The 13,196-nt window shown below is 34.6% G+C and overlaps 1 protein-coding gene across 1 annotated transcript in view; it reads left to right on the forward strand.

Annotated features, from left to right (window-relative positions):
• Positions 1 to 662: 662 nt before the first annotated feature.
• Positions 663 to 13,196, forward strand: part of LOC310719077 (xylosyl- and glucuronyltransferase LARGE1) — a 73,555-nt gene continuing 61,021 nt past the window's right edge. The window contains exons 1-2 of the mRNA XM_083528398.1: positions 663 to 903; positions 7,614 to 7,805. Of these exons, the coding sequence (XP_083384524.1) occupies positions 7,700 to 7,805 (106 nt within the window). The 5' untranslated portion in view covers positions 663 to 903; positions 7,614 to 7,699. The remainder of the gene's footprint in view (positions 904 to 7,613; positions 7,806 to 13,196) is intronic.

The raw sequence follows: 13,196 nt of genomic DNA on the forward strand, positions 1-13,196 counted from the left end.
CGGTACAATTTACCTTCACGGGAACTTAGAATCCCAAACCTGTTCTAGCATTACAGTATCCTTGTGCACAAAGTGCAATCCATGAACACATAATTTGCAGAGGAATTCGAGTGTCTGAACACTGACTGAACTGGAACACTGTCTACATGACAGGTCGTCTCACCTGACATCAGTGCCTGGTTTCACTAATGCTATTGTAAATGAATGAATGAATGAATGATTGAATGAATAAGCAAATCCACACAGCCACACTCCAAAATCTAGTTAAATGTCTTCCCAGAAGCATAAAGGTTATATAACAGTAAAGGAGGAATAAATCTGGCAATAACCCAGCATATGCATGTGATGGACAGGAGTTAATTCCTTTTTTTCTCATTGAGTGTGATATTTCATTCTGTTCATATTTCATTCTAGCAGTTATATAATAGGATTATTGCAACCTCTGTTTACTGGCTCAATTTGGAGATAAGTAAAATTTTTGAAAATGTAAAATGTTGGAAATAATAACGGTGAAATATGTTGTGTGTTGCTCTTTTATTTCTGGTGTAAAATCTATGTGATTAATGCAGTAATTTCTGGAGTAGTTTTGCAGAAAGAGAGATGTTCATGTTTTCATGTTCAAGTGCAGACCCGGATCCCTGTCTATTTCCAGGTTTTAGTGGAAGCGGCCCTGGAGGGAGGGAAAGAAAGGAAAGGGATGCGGATTTAGGATGTGTCTATTGGGTAGTTCAGTTGGCAGAACTGGAGCAATCTGCCTGGCAGTACAGGATCCGTGGAAGGATAACGCAAAATCACCGCAATCGAGGATTGTTTTCTTGCAAGCGACTCGAGGATAATGACTGGCTCTATAACCCATGACTGCATTTTTATGCCAAACTTGAAGATAGCGCATTGTTTGCAATGGTAAGCAAACCAGCATGGTAGACAATTGCTTTTTATAGTTATTCCATCTTAGCAACACATTTTAAAAATTGTCCTGATGTTTGGATTCCTTGTAGTCTGATCGGAGGGATCATGTACAGGATGTACATTCACGTGCTACATGATTAAATACAGGCTTTATGTATTTGGTTAGCTTGTTATGCTAGCTGGACATGGCAACAATAAAAATGCAACCGTGATGTTACACCCAGTAATTTGCCCCTTCGTTGGGTCACAAATGTTTAGTTAATCATTAAAAACTTACAAAATAAAGGCAACATGGACAGACAGAAGTGTCCAAACATTAATAACAAAACAGAGTAACTGCAAGCATGAAGCATGGGTTTTGACTACTGGTTCGCCGACGTCACTTCCGGCTGCGTTGAAAAATTATGAAGAACATGGGAGCATGGAAGTGCTGTGATTTATCAAAATATACCCTGTTTCCATTTCCCTCTCTGGAGAAAACCAACTAAACTGATTTTATATTAAAACTTCTTAGCAAATAAACCTGCATGGACAGATTTTGTCAGCCAAAGCTTTGACCACAACCAATTTTTTTCTCATATTTTGTTAAAAACTTGTAACATGTAACTATGAGATATCTCTAACATTTACATAACTAGGAGATATCACTAACATTGAACAAGAGATATCTAACATTTATATAACTACGAGATATCTCTAACATTTACATAACTAGGACTTATAGCTAACATTTAACAGAAGATATCTCTAACATTTACATAACTAGGAGATATCGCTAACATTTACATAACCAGGAGATATCTCTAACATTTACATAACTAGGAGATATGGCTAACATTTACATAACCAGGAGATATCTCTAACATTTAACAGGAGATATCTAAAATTTATATAACTACGAGATATCTCTAACATTTACATAACTAGGACTTATAGCTAACATTTAACAGAAGATATCGCTAACATTTACATAACTAGGAGATATCGCTAACATTTACATAACCAGGAGATATCTCTAACATTTACATAACTAGGAGATATGGCTAACATTTACATAACCAGGAGATATCTCTAACATTTAACAGGAGATATCTAACATTTACATAACTAGGAGATATCTCTAACATTTACATAACTAGCAGATATGTCTAACATTTACATAACTAGGAGATATCTAACATTTACATAACTAGGAGATATCTCTAACATTTAACAGGAGATATCTAACATTTACATAACCAGGAGATATCTCTAACATTTAACAGAAGATATCTCTAACATTCACATAACTAGGAGATATCGCTAACATTTACATAACCAGGAGATATCTCTAACATTTAACAGGAGATATCTAACATTTACATAACTAGGAGATATCTCTAACATTTACATAACTAGGAGATATCTAACATTTACATAACTAGGAGATATCTAACATTTACATAACTAGGAGATATCTCTAACATTTAACAGGAGATATCTAACATTTACATAACCAGGAGATATCTCTAACATTTAACAGAAGATATCTCTAACATTTACATAACTAGGAGATATCGCTAACATTTACATAACCAGGAGATATCTCTAACATTTAACAGGAGATATCTAACATTTACATAACTAGGAGATATCTCTAACATTTACATAACTGGGAGATATCTAACATTTACATAACTAGGACTTATAGCTAACATTTAACAGAAGATATCTCTAACATTAAACAGGAGATATCTAACATTTACATAACTAGGAGATATCTCTAACATTTTATAACTACGAGATAACGCTAACATTTACATAACTAGGAGATATCTCTAACATTTTATAACTACGAGATATCGCTAACATTTACATAACTAGGAGATATCTCTAACATTTTATAACTACGAGATATCGCTAACATTTACATAACTAGGAGATATCTCTAACATTTACATAACTAGGAGATATCTAACATTTACATAACTAGGACTTATAGCTAACATTTAACAGAAGATATCTCTAACATTTACATAACTAGGAGATATATTTAGTATATATTTAACATTTATGCAACTAGGACATGTCTCTCACATTTACATAACTTGGAGATATCTGACATTAACGTAACTGAGATATCTCTAACATTTAACTAGGAGATTTAAATTAAAAAAACCTAGATATCTCCAACCTTTACATCACTAGGAGATATCTCTAGCATTTAAAAAGGAGATATATGAACATTTGCATAACTAGGACATACCTCTAAAATACAACTAACTAGGATATAGATCTAGCATTTAGCTTGACATTTCCCTGACATTTCTCTGGGAAATTCAAGATTTTTATTGGTCACAAACAGAATATTATATGCAGACTACAATTTACAGTGAGATGTAAACCTGATCAGCCACTCAGAAATCTGTGTATTAGATAAAAGAAAGAATCATAAGCCATTAATTTTTTTCCCATATACTTTTTTTCCTGTAATTTTGCCACTAATTAATCTTGGTTTAATATTGTCCAAACAGCCTTTTTCCATAAATGCGTAGGCTTTTAAAAAACTTTAGTGTTTTCTAGTAAGCTCTAATTTGGTGATATACATATAATTGATATACTACATTTGTAGTACATGTTTATTATATATTTTACTATATTCTAGTTATTATGTTTGAGTATGTTTTCTGTTTCTTGTTGCACTGTGGGATGAGTAACAAAGAAAAAACATTTCACTATTATACATCACATATGTTGTATGTGTGTGACAAATAAACAACCTCAACCTCTTGAACCATGTATTTTGAGGTAAACTGTCAGTGTTTATATTTTATAATGGGTCTCTTGTCAATGAGATGCCTAATTACTCAAGAGTGTCTTCAAGATGCCAATAAAAAAAAAATAAAAAAATTATACATTTGTCCTCATTTAACATAAAAAGGGCAAACTGCATATATTAATCTGTTTCATTTAGTAGTGAGATAGTAATGCTGTTTCTTTTTCCGCCTTTCATTAAGTTTGCAGGACACGCATGTCTGTTTGGTTTACATACATATTTACACACCAGAAACTCATTATTGGAAATGTTCTTGCCATGGACCTTGCAGTGCTTTTCACTGCTAACTGGTTATGAATATATTACCACACAGTGATTAATGATACACACAGACATAATGTCAAATCCAAATGACTGGAATTTCTCTGACTAATTTGTTGGTGTGTGTTGTATTTTCAAGACTTTAGTTCTTGCTTGTGTTTGTTTCCTATTTAGCCACATTTGGCAATCAAAATATAAGAAAAGACACAGTAAACAATTTTGAACACAGTAGTAATTTGTGGGTGTTTGTTCTTGTCAAAAATTTTAGCCTGTAAAAAAAAAAAAAATGTTTATCATTAATGTTTTTTGGAGCCAGAGTTAGCATACCAACCAACTGGCAGATCAGACAAAAAAAAAAAACAGCATTAATTCAAACACTTGTCATAGACAGCAATGATTATCCAGTCTCTTTCACTGTTGCCAAAATGACTGTTCCTGATATCAACATAATTCAATAAATTTTTATTTGTATAGCGCTTTTAACAATGAACATTGTCTCAACGCAGCTTTACACAGATAATGTGGTGCTAAAAATGAATAAGATGTTCTTTATAAGTGCAAGTTTGTCCCTGATGAGCGACTATGGCAAGAAAAAACTCCCCGAGATGGCATAAGGAGAAAACCTTGAGAGGAACCAGACTCAAGAGGGAACCTCATCCTCATCTGGGTTTTACCAAATGTCCATTTATTACAGATAAACGATGTTGCGGGATACAGTGATGGTGATCAGAAGCAAACTGTAGTCCTGAGTCAGTGTAGCAGATTGTTGACATTAACTACAGTCCAAATCCATCCTCAAAGCTCCTGGTATTACTCCGGAATTTCATGGAACCACACTCAACTTGGTGGTGGGAAGGAGCTAAAGCTAGAACCATAGACTAGATTGTTCATTCTTTAGCTCTGTACATGGCATGAGTTTAATACATTGTAAAATAAAAGTTATTTTTTTCCTCAGAACAGGCTAAGTGCAGAATGTCAAGTTGTTTTCTTTGTGTATTTAAAATTCACCATCCATATGCACATATAGAATGTTGCTTTTTTTTATTGTTTTGACCTGCAGAAGTTATGGATGCTATTATCTTTCCCGGTGCTTGCTTTAATCGATCTGAGATGTTGCCATAAACAAGCAGACTGATGTATTGATTTCCCTGTTAAAGTCACTTGATGTTATCTGTTCGCAATCATGGAACAATAATCCAGGCATGATGTTTTTACTGCGAATGGATTTTTGGGTGAAATGGCACTTAACAGCATAGTGCTCAATGATGGACTATAAATATAGACTGACCCCTGAACTTCGAGAGAGAGACTTTCTCAAAAAAAAAAAGAAAAAATGTTAGCATAATAGCAGTGAAAATGTTCCGAATTTCTCTTCTTCTTTTAAAGGAGATCAAAATTTAATTGTAACACCTGCTGCCTTTTTTTATATTACCCACTTATTATTTGAATTATTATGTTTTTTTGCCATTGTTAGATAATTAGCGCCCATTCTGCTGGGCAAATATTTTTTTTCCATAGGGTCATTAGGGAAGACACACCAGTTTTAAGTCACTTTAAATTTCTCTGTGCTAACATTGGCACAGTGTTAACAGGATTGTTAGGAAAAGTGTTCTATTGTTAATATTGGGACAACACAGACAACATTTGCATGAGTGTTACAGAAATTCTTATAACAACATTGGGACCACATCGGCATAACATTACCATGATTGTTATAATTATTCTGCTCAGTCAAACAGCTATTACTTGGCACACATTTCTGCACACACAATGAGTTTGTGAGAATTTGTTTACCTATAAACCCCCTCGCTGGTCAGGATGCAAGTACGCTTATGGATGTCTGTGCAGAAGCATAAATCAGCTTTAAGATGTTGGTAAATATGAGGCAACATGTCTGAATTAAAAATGAGTAATGCTTCAGCAAGTTGCTCAGCACTAGTTTGGCTACAGTGCGAGTTCGTCTCTCACCTCCTACACCAGTGTGTTTGTCCATAATGGTGACTCTGCATAGCAGTATACTTTTATAGACCTGTTGTTCTTGTATTTTATTAGGTGAAAGCAGTGTATTGAGAGAGGGACAGAAATGGTAACAGTTTCTCACTTATGCTGACACTGTTCCAGTTTGGCAAGCTGAGAGACTTTTCAGGGAAAATAAGGACTGATGATGTTGCCATGGCAATAGGGCTTCACACTATCTAAAATGAATGAGATGTCTTAGTTATATTGATTTAAAGTACTTGATGTTAGAGCACAGATGTGAAGCATGGTCGTTTATTCACCAAATCACAATTTGACGTTTATTATTTTGTGTAAAAAAAAAAATGAAATTTTGTGTTTTTGTAATACTGTGGTCCTTTGCATGATGGGATACTGTGAGATGCAAAGCTAAAATAGTTAAAACAAGTGCCTAATGTTTTACTAGGATATATCATTTGTTAATTCATTAAAAAGTAGCCTATCTTTCATATACTGTTAATGAAGTACACTGAATATTGTGATTATATACAGTTGAGACGTCATTCTTAGACAGTTAAGAGTCTAGTGTATTGCCAATATATTGCATCATGAATAGTAACGCTGCATTCGATTGATCTTATAAATCGTAATTGTCCATTTATGGTGTTTTTTGTCTTTCAGCTTTTGGGAATTACAGATTGCTGTCTTAAGACCTCATAATTATTAAATTTCTTTTCTGTTTTTTTTTCTGCAAATGTGTCTTAATTTAACAATATGGTTTCTATCATCATCATTATTTAATGGCTTTTGGAAAATAGCATTTCATTGACCAGATGGTTTTGGCACAGTTTTTTATAATAATAATAATAATAATAATAATAATAATAATAATAATAATAATAATAATAATAATAATAACAATAACAACTAAATTTAGTTTTAATATAATGCCTTTCAAAAGTCTACTTATACATACAAATAAATGTAAATTTTTCCATTAATTCTATTGTTCCTCCCATGTCTCATTCCTTTCTTTTTTCTGTCTAAAAAAACCCCACATTCATTCTCTTCTTTCTCTTTCATCTTGAATAAATGGCCTTGACGTCAGTCACTCCTCAAAACTAGAGCACAACATGGAAGACGGATTGTGCTTGTAAAGCCCCTTCATCTGCAGTTAAGCTTGGCCAGAATATTTTACTCTGACAGTAATATGGATCACTTATTGTCATTGAAAGACTCATCTCGCAGTTATGTGGAACAGCCGTGTCGAAGCTTTTGTGCTGCCTGCATTTGTGCTCTCGGTGTCGGCCCTCACCAGTCAAATAAAATGACCACAAACCGGAGTAAAGATTAGTGTAAGGTGAACAGCTTTGTGCAGCATATGAAAAAGACAAATGCCTGTTGGAATACTTACCTTTTTATAGTCTGTGTTTGCTGAACATCAGACTTTACTCTTTATATCGATGAATGGGGATTGTGATTAATGGAATCTTACAGTGCAGGAAAATAGAATAATCCACAACACCATATTTTCTGTTTTATATTTCTTCGCTTAAACTCTAGCGGTATTACAGCCTTTTTCCCTCCGTAATCCTTGAGTTTGACATTCTCTTTTGACAGCAAAGTCTTTGTTTTGAAATTGTGCCCTGAATAACCCTTTATTTCTTTTTAGACAGTGCCATGCACCACCTGGTGAACATCTACTGCCTGCACAGAGGTCTCTCAGCCTCCTGAACGCCCCCTCTCGGGCTCCAGAGGATGCTGGGAATGTGTCGTGGGCGCAGGAAGTTCCTGGCTGCATCCGTCGCCTTGATTTTTATCCCTGCCCTCACCTGGCTATATCTGTCTGCTGCAATTTTCACAGGTAAGGAAATCTATATTAATACTAATACTGATAGTAAATCTCTACATGGAAGGTTAGAAGAGATGATTTCCAATCAATATCATTCATTTCAAATTGACTTTGAGTTAAATTTCTTCCAGAGAAATTGGACATGTGATCCACAAGCCATTAACAAGGGATTTAATTGTCTTTACCTGCTGCTAGTTAAAAGTAATTCAGTATGGACTTATTGTCTGAGTTGTCAATAATAGGCAGCTAAGAAAAGGAGGCATCATTTATAGCCATTCATTTTCCTGCTCACAGTGATAATGAGACAACGGCACTCATGATCTTTTATATGAAAAATAAGCGCGATAGCATTTTAGAATACAACAACAGTAATAGAGAACGTGACTTAAAAGCCAGGTTTTTTATTTTTTTTTAGTTCTGCCTTAGGCATTAACATGACAAACACTGCAAAATGCAAAACTGTGCCTTTGTCAGATTGATTGCTGTAAACACTCGATACAGCAGAAATAATCTAGTGAAACACATCAGTGAAGTCGCTTCAGTTGTCTAAGTGATTTTTACTCGTGCAAAAACTCTTCTGCACTCTGCACGACACAGACGTATCTTCCATCCTAGTGTACCTCTTTCACATCAAAGTTCCTCACAGACTCATTTTTGCTGTTTATTTATTTTTTTTACACTATGATGAATTGAGCCACTGTACCGTGGTTAAAATTGATTACTTCCTTCAAATGATTTAGTCCAGTAGGTTTTAATGGCTTTGTGGCCCAAAGAGAAATTTTTTCCTGCCTCCACATTATTAGTTATGTGAATTATTTATTATGCTTCTTCTTTTGGCTCAGTGAACTTGAACATCTTAAACTGTGCTTTGTATACCGGCCACCGTTTTTCTTTTCTTTTTTTAAGACATTTTGAAAGTTAAATGTACACATGGTTGACCATTTAAAAGAAATAATAAATATAACTTAGTATGGTGTTCAGAAACTTCAAGTTGCCAGCGGGAGTTTTGTCAGAGATTCTGCATCTCGTCTCTGGAACTGTCAGAGGGATGAACATCATTCTTCCAAGATATTCCCTCAGTTGCCCTCAGTTTTTTTATGTTAAAGCTGGAGAGTGCGTTTGAACACTTGGATCCAAAATCTCCTATAGGCGTTCAGTTCATTTAAGATCTTGTGACTAAAAAAGCAATTGTGTATAAGTTACACCATGTTAACAATCTCTCAACTATTCTGTGAGCCCTTGTGTCCTGTAAATAGAGATGTGGCCACTCCCACATTTAATCAAAGACTAAAGCTGTTTAGTCAGAATAACTTTGTATTGATTTGTACTGGCTCTTTTATCTAAGGGAATGTAAACTATGACTCCAAAATTCTACAGTGTAATCAAACCCCCAGTTTTTCACCATATTTTTTCACCAGTTTTTTAACATTATCACTTATATAACTGCATTAATACTCCATCCAACCCAGGATATATTTTAAACGTTTGTTGTCATACTGTCTTAATGTTTTTTACAAATTAATTTCAATTGATTGTCCAAAAATCTTTTTAAAACATGTAGGAAATGCTCCACTTGCTCATGTAGTGCATGTTAATGCATTCTCGATGACTCCCGACTGCAGCTTTGCGAAGTTAATTGATGTTAAGTAAGACAAATGTACACTCTGTACTCCTCTGCCACTCCAACATGTACATCTGCATTTGCAGTGCAGTGGCTTTATCTTGCACATGAAATGATACATTTATTCAGACTCAAAAACAACCTGCCATTGATGATGTGCAGAACAATAGCAGAGGATTTCCTTACAGACCCACCAAAACCTTGGTCAAGGGTCAGGTGGTAGACCAATGGTGCTGGGATTTGATGCCTCAACCACTGAGTCACCGCTGGTGAGACACTTATCTACAGCTCATCAAATCCTTATCCAGTCAAACCCAAAACCAACACTAGTTAGACTCTTAATCACTACTCCCCCCACTACTCATACCTGTATCTACCACTGCCTATACCGGGGTGTCAAGTCTTTTTTACAAGGGGCAAGTGTGGGTGCAGGTTGTCATCCCAATCAATCAAGGGCCACACCTGGTAGTCTTGAAAATGAAAATCATTAGATTTAAACAGGTAGAATTTGGTGTGCACATGTTTGGATGGAATGAAAACCTGCAAGCACACCGGCTCTTTGTGGAAAGAATGGACACCCCTAGCTTATACCCTTGGTCACCACTCATCATAACCTTAATCATTACTCATCAGAACCTTAACCATCACTTGTCAGACCTTTAACCACCACTAGACTGACCGTTAACCAAAACTTGTCATACTCTTAACCGTCATTAATTAGTTACTATTAATCAGACACTTTGTAACCATTAGTTACACCACCACTATTAGTTAGATAGGCCCATAGCTTCCACTAGTTAGACCCTTAACCAGCACTAGTCACCAAAAGACAGTTACAGCTAGTCTGAGCTTCTTCACTGGAAGATTTAGAGAAAAAATGCTTCTGGCTTTTAAAATAATTTAGTAGTTTTAAAAAAGTGTAAATGAACCAAGATTCTCATTCTTAGTCACATACTGTATATTGTGTGGATATTTTCCTGATCAGGAGAAAAGGTGTTCAGGGTGGATTCAGTCCATGATTTAATGATTAGGTATTGATTTTCATGTGCAACATAACCACCTCCGTGTGTGTTTTAGATAAATAACCTAAAACTTTTGTAGGAACAGAAAAAACATGTTCCCAATTCACTATATCAGTATATATACCATGTTAGTTTTGCATTTTTTAAATGTGAAATTCCAGTTAACATCTTATAATCAAATCTTTTCTATGAGTTATGGTAGTTTTGACTCCTGACCTCATAGACTGCTAAGAATTATTTGGAAATGTTCAAACATTGCATGTTCAACAGAAAACAGCTTCACTCGTATTTCCTGATGATAATAAGAAAACAACACTTTTTCCTTTTATTCCTGAATTACTTAAATTGGCATTTTATTGTAAATTAAATCTGATATCATTGGTGGGCTTTTCTTACTATATTTCCTGTCTAATAGAGTTGTTTAGATTGATTCTATTCTTGACCTGGTGACCCAAAATCAGGATGTAATTATTGATGTTCACAAAGCACTTCTGTAAGTCTCTTTGAATAAGGTCTTCTGCCAAATGCCATTAATATCAATGTAACTGTATTGCATCATTTCAGTTATACTCTCATTTTAAATGCTGAGGTCATTAGAAAATTTCCAATAAAAAGCATAATTATATAAATTATTTAAATGCCCTCATTATAATCTAAAACATTATACTTTACCCTGTTACACATTTACTCACAATTTCAGTTTTATGTATAGGGGTTAAATGCATTTTAGTTTTGTTTTACTGATAATGTTTTTATTAATATTTGTACAGATAAAAAACGTATAAGAGATTTGAACTTTTTTGTTCATTTGAAACCAAACAAGTTATTAATAGGGATTTATGATTTAGAAAGTTTATGATTTATAGAATGTTCTGGACGATAATGTGATTGAGAACAAGATATCGCCAGGATCTTCTTTTTTTCTATTTTAATTACCTTTTTAATTGTAAATAAAATTAATGGACCCCTCAGTACAGATTTTATTTTATGAACTGTTCAGATATTATGCTCATTATTCAAATGCCTACAATAATATTCTATCTCTTTTGGTGCCTTTTACTCCTGAACTTTCCACAGACAGAATAGCTGACATTATTTACACCAATTTATTGAATAGATTCGTCCCATTAAAATGTATGTGATCAGTAAAACAGGCTTATAATAGTATATAGTATATACTGCTGTATATGGAAAAGGGTTGTGAATTCCACCACACATTTTTGATTTTTAACTCAAAGACCCCCGGACTATATGTTACTTCTAGGAGAACCACAGCTCTACTGTATTTTTTATTTCCTAGTTGCTAAGCTAGTGTACCTCATCACTCAGCTTTGACACTATATATAAATGATAGTTTAAGATACAGGCATATTTAGTGACAAAATATACATATTATATATTCATTTTACAGTTTTACCATGAAGCCTCCAGGAAAGTTTTCTAAAAACGGTACTTGCTAGTACAGATACCGTAATTAGCATATTTTTGTACTAGCCTGAAAATGTGCAGTTTGTTGAGACGCATGAGCAAAGACAAAAACCTTTGAACTGTTTGAGTCAAATCACATATATTCTTGCTGGCTGTGACAACTGGGATCTCTCCTCTCATTAGCATTCACCTCATGAATATTTACTATTTTGGCCAGAGGCAAATCAAGACCGAATCTCTCCTCTCTTCATTTTTGGTTGCTCTCTGTTTTTTCTGTTTCCATAGCGATGCCCTATCCTTATGTTTTTTTTTACATTGAATAGAGAGAGCATGAAGGTGTTGGAGTGATTGATTGGATAGTGCAAACTGACACAGTAGGACCTTGGCTGATTCAATGGATTTGACTGTTCAAATGTGCTGCTGCAGTAACGTATGCTAATAGCTGACTTTTGGCTCCACCACTGATCTCATTAATGCTGTACGTTCTCTTCGATAGTCACTGCTGAGTCTGTCACGGTGCTCATCGACTGCTGGGCAACACGCAATCGTGTACCCTAGGGAGGGCATTCGAAATATCACTGACTAAAAATGTCTTACTTCAGTGTAAAACACCTGAGGACTTTTTTTTTTTTTGGCTAAACTTTTGAATTCAGGAATGGGTTCTTGAGTAGAAAGGAAGCAATAAAAAGAAAATGTTTGTCTGTTTGGTCAGCCAAGGTTTTTTAAAACCAATTTTCAATATTGTATATAGTAAAGGCTGAATACCTCACCATACAATGTAATTGATAAACATGGTAATCTGGTATATTAAATGATTTGTATGGTGTCTCCAGGGCATGCAGCCCACGTCTATTGTTGTTTAGGGATCAGTGCATTTAGAAGTGACAGCTTCTTATTTGACGGAATAAATACATTTTAGTTCTTCTTCTGGTGTTCAGTTTTTCCCCATCTTGCAGCATGTCTAAATTTCCATTGCCTGGAGCATTAAAGAAAAAAAACATACATCTACTTAGGTTGAAAGAGATAGATATGATCAGGGTGGTGTAAAAATATTCATTAGTCTGCATTTTAAATGATATGTAAGCAATTTTGTAGAAAATGTGAAATTCTTACGGCAAGAATAGGGTTCCTGCAGCTGCCTTGTTCCAATATATATTTCAAATATTTAATCTCTAATTTTGTAAAAAGCTTTGAGATTTGAAGCATTTTAAAATATGAAATGCTGAAAAGGGTTTATCAGTTTGACCCCACCACCCAAGCCGACGAAGATGCTAACAAGGATATTGTCTCCACTATCTTCCAACACTGAAATAGATTTCACTTGACAGACAG

Source organism: Silurus aristotelis (genome assembly GCF_946808225.1).
Source record: "Silurus aristotelis genome assembly, chromosome: 24".
Taxonomy (NCBI): Eukaryota; Metazoa; Chordata; class Actinopteri; order Siluriformes; family Siluridae; genus Silurus; species Silurus aristotelis.